The sequence below is a fragment of the Onychostoma macrolepis genome, chromosome 21, assembly GCF_012432095.1.
Source record: "Onychostoma macrolepis isolate SWU-2019 chromosome 21, ASM1243209v1, whole genome shotgun sequence".
In the NCBI taxonomy this organism is placed as follows: Eukaryota; Metazoa; Chordata; class Actinopteri; order Cypriniformes; family Cyprinidae; genus Onychostoma; species Onychostoma macrolepis.
The window spans coordinates 24,905,758-24,931,068 of NC_081175.1; the positions used below are offsets into that span (position 1 = coordinate 24,905,758).

At 35.5% G+C, this 25,311-nt stretch overlaps 1 protein-coding gene across 6 annotated transcripts in view; it reads left to right on the forward strand.

The window, feature by feature from the left end:
* Positions 1-12,055, forward strand: part of LOC131528862 (uncharacterized) — a 33,612-nt gene extending 21,557 nt beyond the window's left edge. Inside the window, exons 1-10 of one of the 6 annotated variants that reach the window (XM_058758298.1) lie at positions 1,169-1,311; positions 2,550-2,894; positions 3,335-3,367; positions 3,590-3,661; positions 4,001-4,117; positions 5,612-6,386; positions 7,503-7,847; positions 8,189-8,347; positions 10,018-10,121; positions 11,499-12,055. In XM_058758298.1, the coding sequence (XP_058614281.1) occupies positions 6,329-6,386; positions 7,503-7,847; positions 8,189-8,347; positions 10,018-10,121; positions 11,499-11,555 (723 nt within the window). In that variant the 5' untranslated portion in view covers positions 1,169-1,311; positions 2,550-2,894; positions 3,335-3,367; ... (1 more) ...; positions 4,001-4,117; positions 5,612-6,328 and the 3' untranslated portion in view covers positions 11,556-12,055. Of the gene's footprint in view, positions 1-1,168; positions 1,312-2,549; positions 2,895-3,334; positions 3,368-3,589; positions 4,118-4,824; positions 4,944-5,611; positions 6,387-7,502; positions 7,848-8,188; positions 8,348-10,017; positions 10,122-11,498 lie in introns of those variants that run through there. The other 5 variants (XM_058758299.1, XM_058758294.1, XM_058758296.1 and 2 more) reach the window with 5 other exon arrangements.
* The last annotated feature ends 13,256 nt before the right edge of the window (positions 12,056-25,311 follow it).

Sequence of the window (25,311 nt, forward strand, 5' to 3'; positions counted from 1 at the left end):
ATAGAAAGCAGTTATTTTAAATTCTAATAATATTTCACAATATTACTGTTTCTACTGTATTTTTGATCAAATAAATTCAGCCTCTTGATCAGAAAATCTAACTGAAAACAGGAAACAAATGAGGCTCCCTACAGCTTTCTTTGATAGACTAGTTTGAGAGGTTTTAAAAGACATATATTGTAACAGACATAGATAACCACAAGCCCACCCAGCCATTGATGGACTTCCTGTTTATCAGGATGTTGTCTTGACCACTTCCTGCCAAGGTGCCTTGTGAGAAGATGCCCTGTGGTATCAAATGGATGAAGCTGAGGTATAATCTTTAAAATAATTTAGAGCTCATAATAAGCTCAGATCTGGAAGGTCTTGTGGAATAAGTGTCAGTTTGAGGGAAAAGTATTGAAATGAATTTCAATACATGCACAAATGTGTAAATTTATAATACAATCATGAATTTAATTTGTTGTTTAAATGCTGTCTGCAGCTTTAATTGGTCACAGTATCTCTATCTCAGTGGCTAATCACTAGCTTGTATCGTTCAGGTTATCATTGCATCTGCTGTTCTATTTAAACAGTACAGCAGCGGAAAACAATCATTGTGCATCACAGGTGCATCAGAGCAGACAGCAGTGCTGAAGGGCCCAAACCAAAGGAACCACTGCAGCTGGCTTCATTAACACGCAAAGACTGCAGGCAGGAGAGCATAATGTCTTTAATGAAGTGCAACCTTAAGAGGTCAACCTTAAGAATGTCAACTAGTTAAACTGATATGTTGAACTTTACAACGAACACTAAAATGTCATAATTGTATTAGCAAACTACCTTTGCATCCATTTATTGTGTCATGCTGAATATAAATTTCATGCAAAATAAATCAACTTCAGAATGAGCGGAAAATTGTATATAGCAGTAAAATGTATACTTTATAATTTTTATTTTAGTAAATCAAACCAGACCAATCATTTATTGAGTTACACAGAAATTCATTGTAAGTATTGGGTGAAGTTAGATCCGTTTTGAGAATATCGAGAAGAATGAAAGGTGTTGTTGGTTAACTATGATCTGCCACACTTGCACACTTCACAACTTGACCAGAAGACAGAAGTAAAAGAGAGGGGGGAGATGAAGCTTTGGGCACACTGACACTGACACTCGAGGAAGTAATGAGTAATGACTGATGGTGTGTTTAAATGTGAGCGAGTGTGACAGCGCTTATGTTATCTTAGTTTGGATTTGTGATTAAACGCTTCGAAATGAAGTTCTCCTGCCCTCTGATCTGTGGGCTCATTTTGTCCTGTATTTGCTTCAGAGGTAAGAGCCCCATCTGACCTAAACACCTATTATTCAATATGTCGTATGTGTTTTATGCATTACATTAGGGTGTGTTTTGCTTAGGCAGTGTTTATAGTATTATTTTGGTATGTTTTGGCTTTTTTATCTATCAGCCATAATTCATGCAAAAGCTATTTTTTTTAATAAACTTTATTACATATTGCCTTTTTTTAAATTACGGATTATATCAGAAGTTAAAATCTGTTGGTATGTCAACATTATATCAATGATGTATGTACCAGTACAATAGATTATTATTATTTTTTTTTTCTGAGTGTAGCTATGATTTGTGTTTGCATTGAATGTAAAAAAAATTATTTCCCTCATCCCATCCCATCCAGTTTTTCTTTTTGTCCTTTTTGTCATAAGTGTGCTATGTGGCCTTGTAGACTTTACATTGCCTGTCCAAAAATAGTTGCATACTATACTATAGCTTTGTGTGCATTCGTCGTGGCATTGTTTCGACAACCTCATGCAACATCACAGCATTTACTTCCACTAAGAGTTGCATTCATTTTTGGCTGAGATGTTGCATTAACATTAAAGTCGACTCCAGCACATCCTCAAGACTTTCAGTAGAGTTATGCTCAGGACTCCACAGTGACAATTCATAAACTGATTCCTCAAGCTCACTGAACCACTACTTCACAACTTGAGCCCAATCTTAGCATTTTCATCCTGCAATATGGACATGGGGACATCCAACATGGTTAAGAAATGAAAAGCTATACACTGGTTCAGTTCGGGTTAAAAGAATTGTTGCCAAACATACAACATGCCAGAAACACATTAATCACTGCAATAATGATCCAAGCCAAGACTCTAAAGTATTTGCTTATGCTTGTACAATCCAAATGGCGACTTGTTTTTGGCCAGGCAGTGTGTGTTATATACTGCTAATATGAGGAAGATGTTGATGTTTTTGTTTAAGAATTTACAGTAGCTGTTATTTTTTATAATGAACTAGGACTCCTTTATGGAACATAATTACATTACATGCTTCAATCACACCTCTTATTCACTTTTCATATAATACATATAAAATTTAATTGTACTGTATGCTTCTGTAGATGTTGTTTCTAAATATCAAATGTACAGCATATTGCCAGAAATATTGATCAACACAAATTGATCTCCTCATTTGTCAGCTGCTTTGGATGAAGGTGTCTACTTAATGAATAAATGCAGATGTTAATGGTTTGTTTACCATTTTTCAGTCACAGACTCGTATGAGGATGAGGAGCTGTCTGTGAATCAGAGTCCATCCAGCATCACTGTGAAAGAGGGAGATTCTGCTCAAATCACCTGCTGCTGGAGTAAAATCAAATATAAAGTTAAAGTTACTTGGTATAACAATGAGATAAGACTTTCAGATGTAAAGCAGGAACTCCAAGAGCGTGAAACACAGAACTGTTCAATGCTCAACTTCATAAACATACTTAAAAATGCTTCAGGTCATTATGTTTGTGAAGTGACTCAAGACATACCAGTCCTGATTCAGAAGACAGGTTCTGGAACAGCTCTATTTGTCAAAGACGATCAACTAGAAACAACAACAACTGGTAAGTCATTAAAAGACTAAAAGTCTGCCATTATTAAATTTCATTCAGATCACCAGGGGCCAGATTTATTTTTGATCCAGATTAAGCTTTTTGAACAACTGGCCCCTGCTGCTGGAACAAAACCAGTCTGGAAGTGCTGTCCCAGAAAGAATTTCAGCACAAAATCATTTTACAGGCGTCACCAATGCTGAACTGATCTATTAAATAAAACGTATGCAGGTGATTAGTTTTTGTTTTCAGGAAATACCATTCCTGCTTGAATATGCGGCAATAAAAACAACATGTTCATTCATGCAACAACTGAGACTGTATCACACAAATTCCAACCTATTAACACTACAACTGGAGATGGAAGACATGCAACATAATGTCATTTAAGCAATATTAGATTTAAGAACTGTTGCATAAAGAGATAATCCAGTTCTTCTGCTGTTTTACAGTCATTGTTCACACACTTTTTAACCCATCAGTCGGTGAGTACTTATAACATGTTACTGAATGTATTTTTGGTTAATTATTATCTGGATGTGTGTCATGGATCTTGTGGGTGATCTGGGTTTCTGAGTGCTGTCCGGTCACTCTCTGTTGTCCGTGTCTAATAATACATTCTGGATATTTTACATGTATAATAGTTTCTTAAATTAGCAGTGTCAGAATTAATTATTGTCATTAATATTTCTCATATTAATATAAAGTAAAGCCAGATGTACTTGATAATCCGAAGAGAAATCCAGAAGATGAGAAGCATAATTATTTGGATCCTAAAGGTAAGATGTTATATGAATATTGATGCTTTTTGTCTTCAACATACAGTAATTAGGTACAAATGAAAGTTACCTTTTCAAAATATACACCTTTGTACCTTATTTACCTCTAAAGGGTGAATATTAGTGCCTTAAAGGTATAGTACCTAAATGGTACACATTAATACTTTTTTAAAAGGTACCACCCCAGTGACAGCTTTTGTATTTGTTTTAGTGTTTTTGGCTTTTCTAACTTAGGTTTTCCCCTTTTTTAGTTTTGTAGAATTCCCTCAAATTCTCTCTAAAAAGTAGGGTGTGCTACAAACAAACAACAAAATGAAAAAGATCAATTGTTTTTCACAGGTAGTTCGCGGGAGGTTGTGATCATTTATATTTTCAGAAGTCTGCCCTTCATCTGTCTGTTGGTGGCGTTCTTTTACCTAAACAGGGATGACAAACGAGTCACAACATCAAGATCAGGTACAGTTCAACATATCCAACACAAACTTCACAACATAGTTTAGTTGCAGCACTGTGATGAAGAATGTGATTACAACCTTTGATTTGAATGTGCAAGACTGTACGCTTAACATCTTTCACGAGACCAGTATCGTCATGTATCCTAAGAAGATAGAATTCCAAGATTCCAGAATGCATTGCTAGCTACAATGATAAAAAAATTCCAAGATGCACAAAAGGATTTTTTTCCAAAACATTTGACAGAATATTCAGATTTTTAAATCGCAGCAGTGGTGTATGAACTTGTGGTCAGAGGTTAATTTGAACACAGTCAGTGTCTAACAACATCTCAGACAGTTTGTTTTCATGCATGAGCAGCAATAGACTATTTTTGTCTCTTTGTTATGACAAAATGTGGTAAGCAAAGTTGAATAATAGATTTGTACAACAGTTGAAGTACACTGTAAAAAAAAAAGTTACATTTAAACTTAAAATTTTAAGGCAACCGGCTTAAGCAGATTTTTGAGCTTGCTCAACTTATTTTTGTGGGAGATTCTCAGATTTTTGTTGTATAAACTTAAAACGACAAGTTGAGAAAACTCAAAAATCTGCTGAAGCTAGTTGCCTTAAAATTTTAAATTGGCTCAACTTCTTCTTTTTTTTTTTTTACAGTGAAAAGAATAGTTCACCCAAAAATGAAAATTTGTTGAAACTTTACTCACCCTCAGGTCATCCAGGATGCAGATGAGTTTGTTTCTTCATCAGAACAGATTTGGAGAAATTTATCATTACATCACTTGCTCACCAATGGATCCTCTGCAGTGAATGGGTGCCGTCAGAATAAGAGTCCAAACAGATGATAAAAACATCACAATAATCCACAAGTAATCCACACCACTCCACGCCACTCCATCAATTAATGTCATGTGAAGCGAAATACTGTGGGTTTGCAAGAAACAAATGCATCATTAAGGTGCTTGAACTTTAAACCATCGCTTTTAGCAAAAATAGCGATCCATAATAATGCTTCCACCAGTGAAAAAGTCCTTCTCCTGTTGTCAAAGTCCACCCACATATTGTTTAAAACTGTATTAAACTGTTTCCGCTTCTAAACAGTGCTTGATCTGTGCATATTTCTCTCCTGATTCAGGCTTTTTCACTGGAGATAGAAATATTATGGAAAGAAGTAAAACAAAATCTTTAAAAAAGAGAGGATTTGTTTTTTGTTTTTACAAACACAAAGCTTTTCACTTCCCAAGATGTTAACTGATGGACTGGAGTGGTGTGGATACTTGTGGATTATTGAGGTGTTTTTATCAAATGTTTGGACTCTCATTCTGACGGCACCCATTCACTGCAGAGGATCCATTGGTGAGCAAGTGATGTAATCACTATATCTATAGGATGGCCTGGGGGAGAGTAAATTTTCATTTAAAGTAAAAGTTTATAGCCTTAGATGTTAGTGGGGTCTTACTGATTTGTATGTTTATTTATCATTTTATTTTCCATCTAAAGCAGTTGAGCATGCTGTAGAGTTGGAAGAAGGACCAGATGAAGACCTGGAGGCCGGAGAGACACAGATGAATGAAAGTGAAGAGGTAAAACAGGGTGAGAAAGTTTCCGAACAGGAGAAAGAGAGGGTCAATAACGAAAAACCTGAAGTTACTGCTGCAACAGAAGAAGAAAAAAATGAAGAAAAACTGACTACTGTAGTTGTGAGCATTGAACAAGGTGCATCTCCAGTGCATGACAATGAAAAAAAAACAAGACTGAACACTGATGAAAAGACACATCCAATAACTGATGTTGAAGAAGGGACTGTTTTTGAGCTGGGCGGCTTAGTTTCAGCTCTGTGAGACACAGGAAATGGAGTTATGGGTGTGCTGTTCAGGTTTATGATGTCACTTCCTGCAAGATAGCTTGTTTGCAGACTCATAATGGTTTGCAACGACTTTCACTGAATTCTGAAAGTAGATGAAATAAAATATGTCTTGTGCATGCATGATTCTTTCTGTTTGATTGTGTTTTGTGCGATTGCGTATGTGGTTGTGTTCAGTGTGTCTGAGGTGTATCGAGTGTGAGAGCAGTGTTGTGGTTTACTCTGGGCTTCGCTGTGATAAAATTAGTTGCATGGGGAGGGGGTGAAAATCTGAGAGTACAAGTGTCTCATGCGTGTGAAAGGTTGTGATGTGGGAGTAAAGCAGAGTTCGGATTCTCTGCAGACGCTCAGAAATGAAGTGTTCCTCCAGACTCCTGTGTGGGCTCCTCATTTCATGCCTTTGTTTCAGAGGTAAGTGCCACATGAAACTCCTTCCTGAATGGAAAACCAGCTCAGATCTGGATACTGTTCAGTATTAGTACAAAATAAAGTAAATCAACTGTTTGTAGATCTGTGAGATGATGCTGCCTTTTTGTATTCGGAACTATTTTAATGAACACTTGTGGAGTGTTGTCCATAAAACATGATTAGCGTGTAATTAGTGTATGGAAATGTATCATTTACTGCTGTATAGAAAAATCGGTAACACTTTACAATAAGGTTCATTAGTTAACAACATTAGTAAACATGAACTAAGAATGAACAATACTTCTACAGCATTTATTAATCTTAGTTAATGTTAATTTCAGCATTTACTAATGCATTATTGAAATCACAAGTTGTGTTTGTTAACATTAGTTAATGCACTGTAAATTAACATGAATAAACAATGAACAATTGTATTTTCATTAACTGACATTAATAAATAGTGTAATAAATGCATTGTTCATTGTTAGTTCATGTTAGTTAATACATTAACTCATGTTAACAAATGACACCTTATTGTAAAGTGTTACTGAAAAATCTGCAGAAAAACAAACTTTCTTCTGATTTGTTATACGCCTTTGATTGATACAAAATAACAAAATAAAAACTTTTTTTGATATGATGTAGATTTTTAAAGGGATGTACTAGTTTTTATGTTTATCAATGTACCACATAGATGAAGTGTTTATGTAGTTGTCATACTATTATCATCTTTATCACGTAAGGGAGAAAAGTGCAGAAATTTCAACAAAATTTAAAACTACAACAATATATATTTTTTATTTGTTGTTAGAAAAAGAAATATGTAACCTCTTTGGAAATATCTTTAAGGATATTTGTTAATTGTAATGAGCATTGGATAAGAAAGACTTTGTGGTCTTTCATTTATTTTTGTTTCACAATTGGCACAGATTACATTTCACAATACTTTTCCACTTTTTAAAACCAGAAATCATCATGACAAATAATTAATTTTAAAAATGTATAAAATAAAATATGATTTTTTTTTTTTACATATGGAAGATTAATACTACAAACTACTACATCAAGAATAACAGCCACAAACATTTATGTGTTTCTTTGTGTGATGTTGTTTTTCAGTCACAGACTCAAATGAGGATGAGGAGCTGTCTGTGAATCAGAGTCCATCCAGCATCACTGTGAAAGAGGGAGATTCTGCTCAAATCACCTGCTGCTGGAGTAAAATCAAATATAAAGTTAAAGTTTATTGGTATAACAATGAGACAAGACTTTCAGATGTAAAGCAGGAACTCCAAGAGCGTGAAACACAGAACTGTTCAATGCTCAACTTCACAAACATACTTAAAAATGCTTCAGGTCATTATGTTTGTGAAGTGACTCAAGACATACCAGTCCTGATTCAGAAGACAGGTTCTGGAACAGCTCTATTTGTCAAAGACAGTCAAATAGAAAAGACAACGACTGGTAAGACTCTTCCTTTATAATACACTAAAAAAAAAAAAGATTAATTGAATTTACAATTTTTTTTTTTTTTTAAAGGTAAGTGGTTAGTGGCTAAATCTATTTTAGCTACATTTAAAAAAAAATGTTGAAAGTTAGTCAACTAAATTTATTTATTTAAATGTAGCTAAAATAAATTGATTGCAACCACTTACCTTAAAAAAAAATTGGTAAATTCAATGAATAATTTTTTTCAGTGTATTATTCATAATATAAATTCCATTACAAAAACAAAAAACTAAAAAACCTCTATTATTAAAGTCATAAAATAATTTCAGTTCAACTAATTCAATTTATTTCTCTAGCTGAAGTTTCTCGTCCAACTCAGACTAGCAAGACTACAAACAATACAACCCCAACCCCAGGTCTCACCCTGCCTATATCTCTGGCCGCTGCCATCGGCCTGCTGACCCTCTGCTTGGCCTTCAGTGTGTGCAAGATGAGGAACTCCTGTAAAAAATCAGGTACACTTCAGTACCGAGGCTCATTACTGGTGTGTGCCGATTCCGAATGCATGTTTTTCACATTGCTTTATCATCCCCAGTGTTGTACAGTACTTATGTTTTTTTCTGCAAAGCTGAGACTCGTTAAAAGTTCATTAAGAATTATGAGGCATTTTACACCACTTATACCTAGCTCAATACTGTAATCACAGCCAGAGTGTCCATTCATTATTCATTCATGGATAGGACGAATTGTACATTTTCTGCAGCTGACTAAATAACACAACATGCTGTCATTCAAACATTCAGACACTGACTAACAGTGCAGTGAATGATGCAAGTGCATGTAATATGAAAAATAACGTAGCCTATGTCACAAAGTTGCTGTGTGAGCAATTCTTTTATGTCAAAACTTGTCAGATTTTGTAGCGGTGTGGCCCTGGCACAGGAAATGCAAATGTTCAGCTTATTTAAACACACAGTTAACATTACTTTTTAAAAGTAACAGTTATTATTTTGTTCTAAAGTTAAATTTTTTTTTTTCTAAAACATCACTTTTAAAAAGTTATTCAGAATTTTGCATTTTATATTATATAAAAAATTATTAATAATTTTTTTATGATTTTTATATTATATAAAAATGTATATAATATTTCCAAATTTTCAAATGTCTGAAATATATTACCGTAATATAAAAATACATACATTTTATATGACTTATAAATAATAATTTTATGTTTACATATATGTTTATTTTAAAAAAAAATGTTACATCGTTAGTTTTGCAGTCATACATTAGTAAAACCGTTCTCAAATAAATGGTCATGAAAAGTGAGGAAAAACAATGCTTTCAATTAATAATTAATCAGACTCTGGTGTTTTGGCAGACATTTTGCCATTTGGTATTATGGTATGTAAATAGTATAAAATATAGATATTAAAATTAATAGTTATATAGACTACACAGGCCAACAATATGAAAATGATTAATATGACATTGTCAGAATAGGAAAACTGAACATTTTGTAAATCCATAAACAGCGAAAATGTTTTTTCAACCACACACTGGTCTGGTATTGAATTAATATTAAATATATCATCTTACTTGATATATGTCTACAATATCCCATGTAAAATCTGGTTCCTGAAGCAAAACCATTGCTTGAGTTACTTGCATTATTTCAGTTGGCTGAGCCTCTTTCAAACACTCTTGCAGGTGTTTTTTTATTTGTGGTAAAGTGGGATTTTTTTTTTGCTGTAGACAGTTTTTTGTAGTCTGGACATAGTTTGCATGCAACGACTTTAACACCTCGGTATATACACAATGCTGCTTATAGTATAGACAGCTTTGTTGGTTTATAATGAGAACAGTATATTTTTGTCGTGTCACATCGCCCGCTTGCATTACAGACATGTTGTCATGCACACTGCATAGACTTAGGTGCGGTTTGGTTCTATGTGGCAGTAAATAAATAAATAAATAACTTTTCTGGAAAGGTTTGCAAGTTATACAGTATCTGTTACTTGTGACTTCTGATTAAAGAATGCATTCAGTAAGGGAGGTACAAACATATTTACTAGATCAAAATAATCTATAATATAAAGCTGGTTTAAAACATTTTAAAGGTTTTGAATTGTCATCATAGATATTTGATGAAGCAATAAATCTCAATGTCTGTATCTTCCCCCAGAGCGAGTGGTCATTCACCAGACGCCACACAGTGAGGGTGAGGAGCATGAGAACATGGAAGAGGAGGCTGGTAGCACAGGCTCCTCTCGAGGGTCCCTCCAATGGGTAAGTCAAATCTAAATGGGTGAGTCATGCAAAAACATATACGACCCTAACATAAGTCTATCTATAAGACCTAACCATGTTTGTTACAGGAAACAACTTTGTTCAAGTAAGTTTTATTCATGAATGTGATATTGAGACACGATTTCGTGAATGTGCTGGTTGGTTTCTAAACATATCAACAGCTCCAAATGTTGGAGTTTGGATCTTTTCAGAATGGAATACTAGTTTGCATACTGCAAAAATATGTATGGTGTATTATTTTGTAAACACTCAAAAGTGTTTGGTGTCACATGACCTTGTGATATTACATGTTCAGTCAAGTTTATTTTATTTCAGTGTCATTTTCACAGTTGACATTGTTCCAAAGCAGCTTTACAGAAAAAATACTGTCTTAAATGGTCTTAAATTCTTAAGACTAAGTTTTTAGTTAAACGATGTTAAGTGATTAGTGTGCAGTATCTTGGAAATATAGGGTTATTTTGTATTTTTATTGTAAAAAAAAAACAAAAAAACTTTTAGCAGTTGTGTTAAGTATCATGGTTGATATTTTTTACAATTAATTTGTCGCATCGCATTGTGTATCCCACACAGCCCCAGATGGCACATGACTGACCTTTAATGTTAAAATGGAAATGTAGTTGCCATAATGTCAGTAGTAGTTTCAACATTGAGAAAACACTGAAATAGCATTTAATGCTAAATGGTTAGAAAAGGTTATCAAAATACTTATAAGTCAGGCTGCAATTCATTCACTCATATCGAAAAGATGTTGAAACAATGTTGCAATATCAACATTAATTCAACAAAATCGAACAGTGGTTCAACTTTGATTCACGACATTGGTTCATCTGTGGATAAACACTGAATCGATGTCTGGGAGTGTGTTCTGTTTTGTAATGTAACATTTTGGGAAATGTAGTAGGTCATTTGGGAATTCATACATATGCATACAGAAATTTGCATACTGCAAATTACAAAACAGACTGTTTATGAAGGACCCTTGACCCAAATCAACACTAATGCATTGCAATACAGAGCACAGTAAAATGCATCGTCTCAAGTAGATGCAAGTAGCCAGCTAGATCTTAAAAACATGTTTTTCTTCTGAATCAGAATGAATTAAAAATGGATTGTTTTGCTTCCCACGTAACTGTATGATGTCATAAAGCACAATTTCTGAGCAACATCTGCAATTCCACTGTGAGAGCGTGCGGCGAGATCTCACTGATGCGCTTCTGAGCCTCATTCTGTGTCAAATCTGCTCTTTTATATCACGTCTCTTTAAATTCTCAAGGATTCTGATGAAATGATTCCATATTACATCCATATTTCAAATGACATGACTGTTTGATTCATGCCTTCTTTCTCTCTCTACAGTATCAAGTGCCTGTTTACTGGTCTTACTTTGATCTACGGAGGGGTGAAGACCAATGACAACCAAAAAAGAAAGACGAATGTGATGTACTGTTCATTGCATTTTGCATTCTCTCTCTTCTTTCACGAGAACATCTTTGTAAATAGCAGAAGCGATTTTAATCTTCAGATACGGTTGAAACCCTTGAGCTCTTGATGGTGGTATCATCAGATGTTAATCTCTCTGTTTGTAGCAGCTTTATTGACAGTTTTATTCTTATTCTATTTTTTTATATGAGTCTTTTTTAAATTAAAATGAAGATGTGTCATACATACTGACATGCATGGTAAACTACTTGGATTTCATGCCCTGACAGATGCAATTCAAACATGTATAAAAGTAGCACACACTGCCTGCCCTGAAGTTTTCTAACTGTGAAAGGTTTTATACTAAAGACTTTTTATGCTGTACAGATGTCGGCTATGCCTTTCAGCCTTCTAAGAAATGTTTCTCAGACTTCATTTTGACACTTCATAATGTGGTTTCTTTTGCCATTTACAATAAAAGTCTGTGAAAACCATTGACTTTGGTAGGCTACTTGTGTCAGTACATGTGAGACAGAGGAGAGTGAGGTAAATGCTGAGTTGCAGGGTGGAAACTGTGATGGTATTGACAGGTCAATGGCAGGAAATGGAAAGTGCGCAGCATCTGGTTTCCTTTGACCTTATTTTCAACATGATGCACTTGTGTGTACTTCTGTTGACCAAACAAACAAAACAAGAAGTAATACTGTAAATAACATTTACTGGTTAACATTTACATTGGCACCAGGTTATTTCTTAAAAAGGAAAATAGAACTAATTATGTCACTGAAATGTCTTCAGATTTTGATTAAATCTAAAGAGATGGCCAACCACAAGTGCACCATCAAGCTGCACTTGTCCTCTTCATGCACTACCATGACCTAGATTCAGTTTTTATCGCACACACCTCATCTTTAAGAATTTGCACTTGTCTATGTGCACCGTTTTCACCGCAAGAATGTTTAAAGTCAAACTTTATAGACCGTAAAATCTGTTGTCCAAAACACATGAATGACCAGAATGTGTTTTGGTTTCTCAAACATTTTTTGTGATGGTCATTCTTGGTGTGATCTGACTCGGAGACTGACTGATATTGTAGTTTGCTTGTTCAAATGGCTAGCAATTTCCCCTGGAGGAAGGAAAGACAAAGTAAGAATACGAAATATAGAGAGACAGGAAGAGAAAATAAAGAATACGGAGACGTATACATACTTGTTTTATAGACATATACAATATAACTGTATTTAGCAGGCAGCATAATGGTCAAAGCCCTTTGAAGTAAACAACTAGCTTACTTGAGGCAGTGAAGTTCAAGCACAAGTAAGGGAGCATTTTGACTTTACTTTGTTTAGGGTTTATGTCTAGGGGCATTAGTATTGCTCATTAAAACATACACATGCAGTTTAGCCATGTTAGCTGCAGTTTTGAACCGTGCCCACAGACTTCTGATGTAAGAAAATGTTTGTTTGCAGTTGTCACCTTAAATGCGTCATCATTAACCGAGGTGTGAAACCACAATGAATAGGACCACTAATATTGTTTTTAAGCTTGAAAGAGCAGTACATTTTTCCTTCTGCTAATATTTCTATTCATGTGTATGTGGGACACTAGGGAACGCAACCTCATGCATTCGAATTTTCACAGTTTGGCTGTGTTTTTAAGTTGAAGTCGCTTTGGATAAAAGCGTCTGCTAAATGACTAAATGTAAATGTAAGTTTAGTGAATTCTTCATATCATGTGAAGATGTGAAGATTGATAGGCTACTAATGGCATAACCTCTTATCTAAATTAAAAGACTACAAACTTTAAAAGTGTTGCAGGAAAGTTGATAAAATTGTATATTTTTACATTTTGGATTCACTACTATTTGAATTTGTATTATTATTACGTCGAATTTATGTTTTAAAATAGTGCGCCACAGAGCGTGACGTCATATCACGACCGTTGCAGTATCAGTAGAAATTTCGCGCTCCACACAGTTTGAATCGCGTTCACTAATACGCTTCATTTAGCCTACATAAACACAGGCGCTTTTGTTCAGAAACGAATTATAATAACTTAATTTAGAAAAAGAGAAGTTGTAAAGCCAGTGATGTAGGCTACAGGGTTTCGCTTAAAAATGTGCGTTGTTTTGTGAATCTGGCCTTTCATCAGCGCTAATAAAGTCTTCTGCACAAACATCCTCCGTCGTTTCATTTCACCTGACAGACTGCAGGAGGCCGTAACTGGATTATCACACAGCAAAACCCGCATGTAAGTCAATAAGTTTGTCGTAGACTGCTTCACCTGTGTCTGGGACAATAGCAAACACCTGCATATTGATTGTCTGTCATCACGGGGTTTAATAATAAATGTCTCCCTCAGTCTTGCATTTGTCACTCAGACTAATAGAAACTCGCATCCAATAACAGACTCACTCAATAAACATCTCTATGCTCGTATGACAGATGTGTTTGTGAATTGTAATATTGAGCTGAATAATGTTTGCCCGAGTTTTATTGAAATGTCTCTTTCTGTATACACAAACAGATAGCCTACGCAAAGTATTAAATAAATAATATCAGTCAAAAGTTTGAACACATATCAACTTTTTCTTTAACATTTTACAACAATAGTATTCATGTTTTGAACACATATTACTGCAAAACTATAATACAACAAATGGAATTATGGGGATATGCATCTATATAGTCTTTTTGTTGTTATTTATTTATTTAATAACTTATTTATCAAATAATTAAATAGAAATAATCTCATATTTGAGCTTTAAATTACAATTGCACTTTATATATTTCTAAAGAACTAATTTTAAGTCTTTAAGTATAAACTTTCAGATCAAAAGGATTTAAAGATCAGGAGAAACCTAAGTGTGTCGACAGTGGTGGTTTCTTTCTCTTTATATTACCTTATGATCATCCTTTTTATTTATTTTCCAAGCTGTCATATCACATGTGAATTTGCTTGTATCTTTCTTCTGTAAAGCTAAAGGCTGCAAACCCCTGCTCTCAGCTGTCACATCAACACAATGGTAATTAATATCGGTGTGTCTTAGTGACAGCTGCGAACTCAGTCACCTCTGGAAGAGTGTGTGTGTGTGTGTGTGTGTGTGTGCGTGCGTGTGTGGGCGAGCTGTATTTCAGAGATAAATTTGTACCCAGAATTAAACTAAATTTAATAATGCCCCTTATTAAGTTAACTTATCACTTTTTACAGTGTGGGGACATGCAGAAGCATCTGTTAACTGAAGAAATATGCATAGATACAAATATATACAGGTGCATCTCAATAAATTAGAATGTCGTGGAAAAGTTAATTTATTTCAGTAATTCAGCTCAAATTGTGAAACTCGTGTATTAAATAAATTCAATGCACACAGACTGAAGTAGTTTAAGTCTTTGGTTCTTTTAATTAATCTCAACAAATTAGAATACTTCATAAGACCAATAAAAAAAACATTTTTAGTGAATTGTTGGCCTTCTGGAAAGTATGTTGATTTACTGTATATGTACTCAATACTTGGTAGGGGCTCCTTTTGCTTTAATTACTGCCTCAATTCGGCGTGGCATGGAGGTGATCAGTTTGTGGCACTGCTGAGGTGGTATGGAAGCCCAGGTTTCTTTGACAGTGGCCTTCAGCTCATCTGCATTCTTTGGTCTCTTGTTTCTCATTTTCCTCTTGACAATACCCCATAGATTCTCTGTGGGGTTCAGGTCTGGTGAGTTTGCTGGCCAGTCAAGCACACCAACACCATGGTCATTTAACCAACCTTTGGTACTTTTGGCAGTGTGGGCAGGTGCCAAATCCTGCTGGAAAATGAAATCAGCATCTTCAAAAAGCTGGTCAGCAGAAGGAAGCATGAAGTGCTCCAAAATGTATTGGTAAACGGGCGCAGTTTTTTTTCAAAAAACACAATGGACCAACACCAGCAGATGACATTGCACCCCAAATCATCACAGACTGTGGAAACTTAACACTGGACTTCAAGCAACTTGGGCTATGAGCTTCTCCACCCTTCCTCCAGACTCTAGGACCTTGGTTTCCAAATGAAATACAAAACTTGCTCTCATCTGAAGAGAGGACTTTGGTCCACTGGGCAACAGTCCAGTTCTTCTTCTCCTTAGCCCATGTAAGACGCCTCTGACGTTGTCTGTGGTTCAGGAGTGGCTTAACAAGAGGAATACGACAACTGTAGCTAAATTCCTCAACACGTCTGTGTGTGGTGGCTCTTGATGCCTTGTCCCCAGCCTCAGTCCATTCCTTGTGAAGTTCACCCAAATTCTTGAATTGATTTTGCTTGATAATCCTCATAAGTCTGCGGTTCTCTCGGTTGGTTGTGCATCTTTTTCTTCCACACTTTTTCCTTTCACTCAACTTTCTGCTTGGATACAGCACTCTGTGAACAGCCAGCTTCTTTGGCAATGAATGTTTGTGGCTTACCCTCCTTGTGAAGGGTGTCAATGATTGTCTTCTGGACAACTGTCAGATCAGCAGTCTTCCCCATGATTGTGTAGCCTAGTGAACCAAACTGAGAGACCATTTTGAAGGCTCAGGAAACCTTTGCAGGTGTTTTGAGTTGATTAGCTGATTGGCATGTCACCATATTCTAATTTGTTGAGATAGTGAATTGGTGGGTTTTTGTTAAATGTGAGCCAAAATCATCACAATTAAAAGAACCAAAGACTTAAACTACTTCAGTCTGTGTGCATTGAATTGATTTAATACACGAGTTTCACAATTTGAGTTGAATTACTGAAATAAATGAACTTGTCCACGACATTCTAATTTATTGAGATGCACCTGTATATATAAATGTTTTTACACAGGGCAGGCTGTATCATGTATCTTTATAAATTAAACCCATGTTTTCATTTGAAAGACTGGGGCAAGTCTTCATATCACATTTTTACTTAGTCGATTTCTGTACTTGAAGTCTTGACTACAAAATGGCTATTTAACATGTCCATTATTAGTGCATGTTTTCACAGTGTTATTTTAGTATCATTGATATAGTATATATTTTTTATTTTCATATTTTCTGTTTTTTAATAATTTTAATAATTTTTTAAATAGTAATTTTGTTGTGTTTTTGTCATTTTTATTAGATTTTTTTATTTATAAATTTTTTTACAGTATGTCTGTATAGGTCTTATGAAGTTTTAGTTTTTAGTTTTAGTTTAAAGTTTGCTATTTTATTTTAAACTAAACTAAAATTAGTAACCTTGGCAACTAGCAGAAATAAAATGGTAAAACCCTGAAATAAAAAAAAAAAGTTTTAATTTTTTTTTTTTTATTTCAGTTAATATTCATTTTATTTCAAGTAATGAAATGTATTTTAATGATTTTAGTTTTAGTTAAGGATAATAATTCTGAATGGAACCTCCTATTAAATAACCCAAGTTTAACCAATAAAACATGAAACAAAATATTTCAATAAACAGCAGAAATGTAAGACAAAAGCGTTTTAAACCAACATGCAAAAGAAAACAAGCATTTGTGTTTCTGTTTTACTCAAAACCTTCTTTGTGTAACAACTAGCCCTGGTCTCCTCTAAACACTCCAGCTGCCAGTTCTAATGTTTATGTGACAGTTTGTACAGCAGCTTTGACTGTGATGGTGAGAAAAGGAAATGTAAGAACATATAAGTGGTCACATCGCTCACAGACGATGGTTGTGTTCATCCACACCACTGCTGTTTGTGGGAGTTCTGGAGCCCTGATAGCCCACTAATAGAGCTGCTTTCTGCCTGAATTGGTTGAAATTACACCGCATTGGTCTATCTCTCCTTCCCTTATTACTGCCATCCTCATTAAGTACAGAATGAGATCTCTCTCTCATGCACACACACTCGCACAAATGGGATGTCACAGTATATTTCTCTTTCCATTCATCTCATCTTCAACCTCACCTGCTACCAGCTAAAACCTCTTGTTCTCTCTGGCTCTGATGTGGCTCCATACGCTGGATGTCGGCCTGGTTTCCACTTTGAGTTCTCAGGGTTGTGACGTCGATGACGATTTCTGAATGAATGTTTTTGCAACTTATTTTTCATTCAGTGGCGCTTTGTAAATGCATGCATGAATATAGTTTGTCTGACTATTTTACTTAAATCAAGGGCAATCTTTTCCAGATATACACTACTAGTTAAACTAAGATTTTTTTCTTCTTTTTTTGCAAGACGTCTATTATGCTCACCAAGACTGCATTAATTTGATCAGAAACACAGTAAAAACAGTAATATTGTGAAATAATAATACAATTCAAAATAGCTGTATTTTGTCATTTATTCCTTTGATGGAAAGCTGAATTTTCAGCATCAATATTCCAGTCTTCAGTGTCACATGATTCTTCAGAAATCATTCTAATATCCTGATTTGCTGCTCAATCATAAGTTATTATTGCTGCTCAGTTAATAATCTTAATCTTACTATGATCAACATTGCTAATATTTTTTTGTATAAACCGTGAAACATTTTTCAGGATCCTTTGATTAATAGAAAGTTCAAGACAGGAGTAATGACGCTGAAAACCAAGCTTTGCATCACAGGAATAAATTAAAGTTTGAAATAGGAAACAGTCATATTAAACTATGTAATGTTTTTACTGTGTTTTTGATCAAATAAATGTAGCCTTGGTGAGCGACTTCTTTCAAAAACATCAAAAAATGTGAATTATTCCTATATCATAACTATACTATACTGTCAGATGGTGATGTAATAAACTAATACCTGTTATAAAACATGGTTGGCACATTTCTGCAGCCCCCTAAACCCTGGTAAATGGCCAGCATGCTCACTTCCTGTCGCAAAGGTCATGAGTTTGATGTGTGCCTCGAGCAAACGCGGAACTCGCCAAAGTCTCGCTCTGAGTATATTAACACCTTTGGTAATTCACACGCAACATTCTGCCCTTTCATCCCCAGTTTTGTTTATTTCCAATTAGCTTCTTGTGGTGTTTATGTCATATGAGCTGCCCGCAGGCAGGCTGAGAGATTTGCAAGGCATCGGACTCTGGCGCTCTGGGGCCGTTTGATGGAGTGGGCTGAGACTGCGGTAAAGGAAAAGATAGAGGGCGGAAGAGAAAGAGTAAGACAGGAAACCCCAAACCGCTCGTTGAGTTCAGCTTTTATTCACTCACCCCTCCATCTGGGCATTCAGAAGAGTGCATGTGGCCTAATAGCCTTTTCATTTCACAGGCAATTTAGAGAATCATCTTTTGAAGAAAAATACCTTTTATTTGGTCAAGATACCTTAGATGACATAGAGATTTATCTTTTCCATTTTAAACATTAAAAGTGGCATTTTTAAAGGAATAGTTTACCCCAAAAGGATCATTTTGTCACTGTTTACTCATTTTAATGTTGTTTGTGATTTTATTGCTTCTTTAGAACAGAGTTATTTTGCTTTTTTTCATTGTTGCTCTTTTCCAGTGGAAGTGGATGGGGACTGGGACTTTGAAGGTCTAAAAATAACAAAAAAGCAACATAAATTGTAGTCCACGACTTACAATTCAAGTTTTCTGAAGACATACAATGATGAACAAACTGAAACGCACATTGTTATTTACTTAAAATGTTCCCTTTCCCTGTAGCTTTCAAAACTGGTTTGCATTTGCATGCATTCAGCATCAAGTTGGACATCAGTGATGATAATTCAATCATGTTTGATGTCACTGATGTCAAACCTAACTTCATAAGACTTCAAATATAGTGCACAAGTGATATGGACTACTTATACTGTATGGTGCTTTTTTTGGTCAGTTTTGGAGTTAGACTTTTTAATAGATTTGTATTATTTTGAGAACACTCTTTCTTTAAGAGTTGCATATTTTACAGTAAATGTATATTTACAGTGCTCCCAACTTGACTTATTACCTTATAAGTTATAAATTAATTTACTATAAATATTTGCCAATAATAGGCCCTTTTCACATGACGTCACACAATTTCCGTTCTGACGCGAAGCAGGGTATTCTTACTTCTTCCAGCGTAGGAAAGCGCTATCGCTACCAGCATGGAGTTCACCCAGACGCTTGTACATCTGCCAAAAAATATGGTTAGAAAATGCATGTCATAGCTGTTTTTTTAACATCACATTGCATATAGCCTATAATGAAAATGAAATACAATCGATCATATTAATCAATAATAATTCACAAAGAAAAACAGGGTATACAACAGGGTAGTTAAAGTGAAAGTGAATGGAGGAATTTAAGTAATTGTAGAAGCCCAAAGTTCTATACTACGCTGCGGTCCTTTTTGCATTGTTTCAATATTAAGCATTTTATTCTTGAACTGGATAATGGGTTTCTTTTCAGACCACTTGAATTTATGAATGTGAAATTTGCCATGTAGTAAAAAGATTTAATATAAAAATATGATTTGTGTCCATGTCATTTCCCCATAGTAAATAACTGTTTGTCTTTTTATTGCCAAGCTATATGGGGAATTTAATTTACACAGTGTACTCACAAATAAACTATCCAAGGAATGACATGAACCGAAATAACAAGTGAAAAGATTTCAAGTATATATTTTGTGAATGCATAATCGTTGCCATACAAATCTGAAAGCAAGCAGTTGCGGCAAGCAAGCCTCCCATCTAAGGCAGATGCAGAAAAACGTTCGCAAAAGAATCCGACTGTAAGTACAGTAACATTATTAGTCTTAACTCTTAACTAACGCCTTTCATATTTCAAGTCATTGTGAAAAGGGCCTATTGTCTGTGTGGATCTACAGTAAGCCACAGATGCAGTATATAGACCATAAACCCAGAACATTCCTCTTAAAACAGTCACTTGTTAAAGACTGATGAATGAGGTCAGAGTTTAAAGGACCTGAAGGAAGACAAAGAGAAACTCTGACATTCAGATCTGTCTTTGTTAAACTGAGCGCTCTGTCTTTACACTGCGGTTTGTAAATCAACTTTTTAAAGTCATTTTTCAAAAATTGTTTGCAATGGGTGGTAGAACAGCATGTAACCAGTAGCCTGATAAAAAAAAAGCTTTTCCAATTTCCAATATGAAATAGAAAATAGAGTAGAAAAGTATGAGGTACAAAGCATATGAAATTTGGGAACAGCAAGAGACAAATAAATCGTTTTGTGGAGAGAGAAAGAGAAAAGTGTGTGTGGAGTAATTTCACCGAAGAGCTGTTTGTACTTGAGATTGCATTAGTCTGCTGAGATGCGCTTCTGTTTGTCTTTGTAATGAAACATTGCAACGGGGTGTGGAAAATAAAACAAAAGGTCACAGTTTAACTGTCTCGAGCCAGATGTGTGAATCAGGAGGCGAGTAAACACTCCTCTTGCGATGCATGCTAAATACTGGTAGACTAGTGACTACAGCACAAAGTAAGCAAAATAATAGTCATATTATTAGTTAATGTGAGTTTGACATCTCCAACTAACTAACTAAAATGTATACATAAAACAAAAAGTAAAAAAAAAGTAGAAGTTATTTTTTAAGGTTGGGTTAATCTGTTGTAATTATAATTAGCTTTATATAAAAACTCTAGCAATCTATCTATGGTATGTCCTATGGGCATACCATATTTGTTGAAAATGTCTTTGTGCGTGTGTATATGTCAACAGAAGGGTAAAAACTGAAAAAAGCTCAAGAGGCAAACACTGGGGCAAAATGACAGAATACAGCTGTGTGTGAATGGCTTTGAAGTGATGTTTTGAGAGCAGAAAGACTCTTTCTTCCCTATTTCTTTTCGTGTCTTCTCTTTCCTCTGATGCTGAGGGGACACGTTGACATTGAGTGTCAGCTTGTGTTTTCCACGTTAGCTGCTTTGACAGTCACGCGCTTTATCATAAACACTGTGAACACGCATCTCTTTATAAATTCAGCCACTGCCTGTGCTTGACAGACAAACGCATTATGCGCATTCAACAGATATTTGAGTCTTATGCTATGAAATTATATAAATAAAAATTATATATTTAGAAAGATAATAATTATATAAGATAATATAAAAATAAAGATTAGATAATATAAAATATTTAGAAAATAGTATATTAATAATTGATATATTAATGTGTGTCACGGGTTGTTGGGGCTAGAAGCTCAATAGAGCACAAAGGAGTCAGGTATTCATAAATATTCAACCAAACGAGGGACTAATGAGTAAACTAACAAGGAACAGGTGACTAACTGATAATGAGGACAAGAACAAAACCAAATAAGGGCAAAACGGAACTAAACAGAAACACACGTGACAATGTGTGTGTGTATATATACTGTATATATATATATATATATATATATATATATATATATATATATATATACTAATTTATATACTAAATATATAAAAATATCAAACTTAAACAATCAAGCAAAAATATTTCAAATATACAGTCATGGCCAAAAATATCGGTAAATATGGTCAAAGAAGGCTGTGAAAATTAATCTGCATTGTTAATCCTTTTGATATTTTATTTAAAAAATTCACTAAAATGTAACCTTTCATTGGGTAATAAGAATTTAAAATGGGGGGAAATATCATTATGAAATAAATGTTTTTCTCTATTCATTGGCTACAATTAACCGCACCCTTTTATTCAGTACTTTTTGAAACCTCCATTTGCCAGTTTAACAGCTCTAAATTTTCTCCTATAATGCCTGATGAGGTCAGAGAACACCTGACAAGAGATCAGAAACCATTCCTTCATCCAGAATCACTCCAGACCCTTTAGATTCCCAGCTCCATGTTGGTGCTTCTTCTCTTCAGTTCACTTCACTTATTTTCTACAGGGTTCAGGTCACAGGACTGGAATGGCCAGCAGAAGCTTGGTTTTGTGCTCAGTGACCCATTTTTGTGTTGGTTTTGAGGTTTGTGTTTGGATTATTGTCCGGTTGGAAGATCCAAACATGGCCCATTATAAGATTTCTAACAGAGTCAGTCACTTATTGATTTTTTATCTGTTGGTATTTGATAGAATCCATGACGCCATGTGTCTAAACAAGATGTCCAGGACCTCCAGCAGAAATATAGGCCCACAACATCAAAAATACAGCAGTATATTTCATTGTACACATGGGGTACTTTTTATCCCTGTGGTCACCAAACCCAGTGTTTGCTGCTAAAAAGCTAATTTTTTAGTTTAATCTGCCCATAGAAGCCAGTCCCATTTGAAGTTCCAGTTGAGTCTGAATATGCTGGAGTTTGTTTTTGGATGAGCTAGGAGAATCTTTCTTGAAACCCTCCCAAACAACATGTGTGTCAGTCCTCTGTCGTGTGTGTCATGTGTTCCCGCCTCTTGTGTCTATATTTGGTCTTGTTCCTGTCCTTGTTAAGTGTGATTATTAGTTAAGTCTTGTCCAGCTGTATTTTAGTAATTATCAGTAATTGTCATGTGTATTTAGTTCCTGCCTGTTTAGTTAGTTTTTGTCTGGTCTACTCGGTATTAATGGCATCTGTTTGAACTCGTTATCAGTATAAAAGACACCTGTCCACAACCTCAAACAGTCCAACTCCAAACTCCACCATGGCCAAGACCAAAGAGCTGTCAAAGGACACCAGGAACAAAATTGTAGACCTGCACCAGGCTGGGAAGACTGAATCTGCAATAGGTAAGCAGCTTGGTGTGAAGAAATCAACTGTGGGAGCAATTATTAGAAAATGGAAGACCTACAAGACCACTGATAATCTCCCTCGATCTGGGGCTCCACAAGATCTCACCCGTGGGGTCAAAATGATCACAAGAACTGTGAGCAAAATCCCAGAACCACACGGGGACCTAGTGAATGACCTGCAGAGAGCTGGGACCAAAGTAACAAAGGCCTCAAATCCTGCAGTGCCAGACGTGTCCCCTGCTTAAGCCAGTACATGTCCGGCCCGTCTGAAGTTTGCTAGAGAGCATTTGGATGATCCAGAAGAGGATTGGGAGAATGTCATATGGTCAGATGAAACCAAAATAGAATTTTTGGTAAAAACTCAACTTGTCGTGTTTGGAGGAGAAAGAATGCTGAGTTGCATCCAAAGAACACCATACCTACTGTGAAGCATGGGGTGGAAACATCATGCTTTGGGGCTGTTTTTCTACAAAGGGACCAGGACGACTGATCCGTGTAAACGAAAGAATGAATGGGGCCATGTATCGTGAGATTTTGAGTGAAAACCTCCTTCCATCAGCAAGGGCATTGAAGATGAAACGTGGCTGGGTCTTTCAGCATGACAATGATCCCAAACACACCGCCCGGCAACGAAGGAGTGGCTTCGTAAGAAGCATTTCAAGGTCCTGGAGTGGCCTAGCCAGTCTCCAGATCTCAACCCCATCGAAAATCTTTGGAGGGAGTTGAAAGTCCGTGTTGCCCAGCGACAGCCCCAAAACATTACTGCTCTAGAGGAGATCTGCATGGAGGAATAGGCCAAAATACCAGCAACAGTGTGTGAAAACCTTGTGAAGACTTACAGAAAACGTTTGACCTCTGTCATTGCCAACAAAGGGTATATAACAAAGTATTGAGATGAAATTTTGTTATTGACCAAATACTTATTTTCCACCATAATTTGCAAATAAATTCTTTAAAAATCATACAATGTGATTTTTCTGGATTTTTTTTTTTCTCATTTTGTCTCTCATAGTTGAGGTATACCTATGATGAAAATTACAGGCCTCTCTCATCTTTTTAAGTGGGAGAACTTGCACAATTGGTGGCTGACTAAATACTTTTCCAAGTCTTCTGAAGCCATACAAAGTCTTTATTAGAAGAAGAGAGCAAAACACAAGGTTTTAATCGCTGAAAATGATCCCGCTCCGTTAATGCGCTCACATCTCATTCAAAATGATACTCCTGTCCCGTAGCATGACGCAATCGGTCACGAGACACACAAGAGCCAATGGCATTTCACAACCAAAGCTGAGGTAAGGCTTCTTCTGGCGGCATTTTTTTAATTTACGCACAGAGACTGCAGCACATAGGAAGAGCTTTACTGTGGACGGAGACGGCGATCGCATCTATTCCTCTCAGAAATCAATCGTTTTGCCTTGGAAGACTTGGAACATTAATACTTTTTGAATAAATTATGACGGTAGTTGTGTCTGTCTGTTTTATCTTCTGTTTTGACAAATGTTAAGTTTGGGGGCAGGGGTTGGGTTACGTGCTCACAAATGTGTAATGTAATATAAATAAAACTGTTGTGGCTGTTTACATTGAAAAATCACACCCCAACTTATATGCAATAATGGCAATGTTGTTACCCGATATATAATTTACAACCTGGTCTCGCAGAATTCTGTGTAATTGGTATCACTTCTGTGAGCCCATCATGGAATTTTCGGCGATTCCGTGATGCCACCACAGATTCGGAGTTAAGGGTCCGTGGTCATTATACGGAATTCTGTGAGACCAGGTTGTCAGAAATATATTATTTGGTTTTTCTCATTGTGATGGATGATTAAGGGAATTTGGGCTTTGTTTCCCTCCTATTTATATTTCTGTGAAACAGGAAGCCATGGCTGGATAATTTCATGTTCATAATCACCCTGGAGTGCTCAAAATTGTGAATATGAATGGGAATATACTCCAGAGATATTTTACTCATAAGAATTTCCAGGGGTGCCAATAATTGTGTCCAACGTGTATTTGAGAAAAACATATATTGCATAATGATTTCCCCCCCATTTTAAATTATTATTATTCAATGAAAGGATAAATTTAAGGATAAAAAATAAAAGATCAAAAGGATTCACAATGCAGATTGATTTTCACAGCCTTCTTTGATCATATTTACCAAGGGTGCTGATAT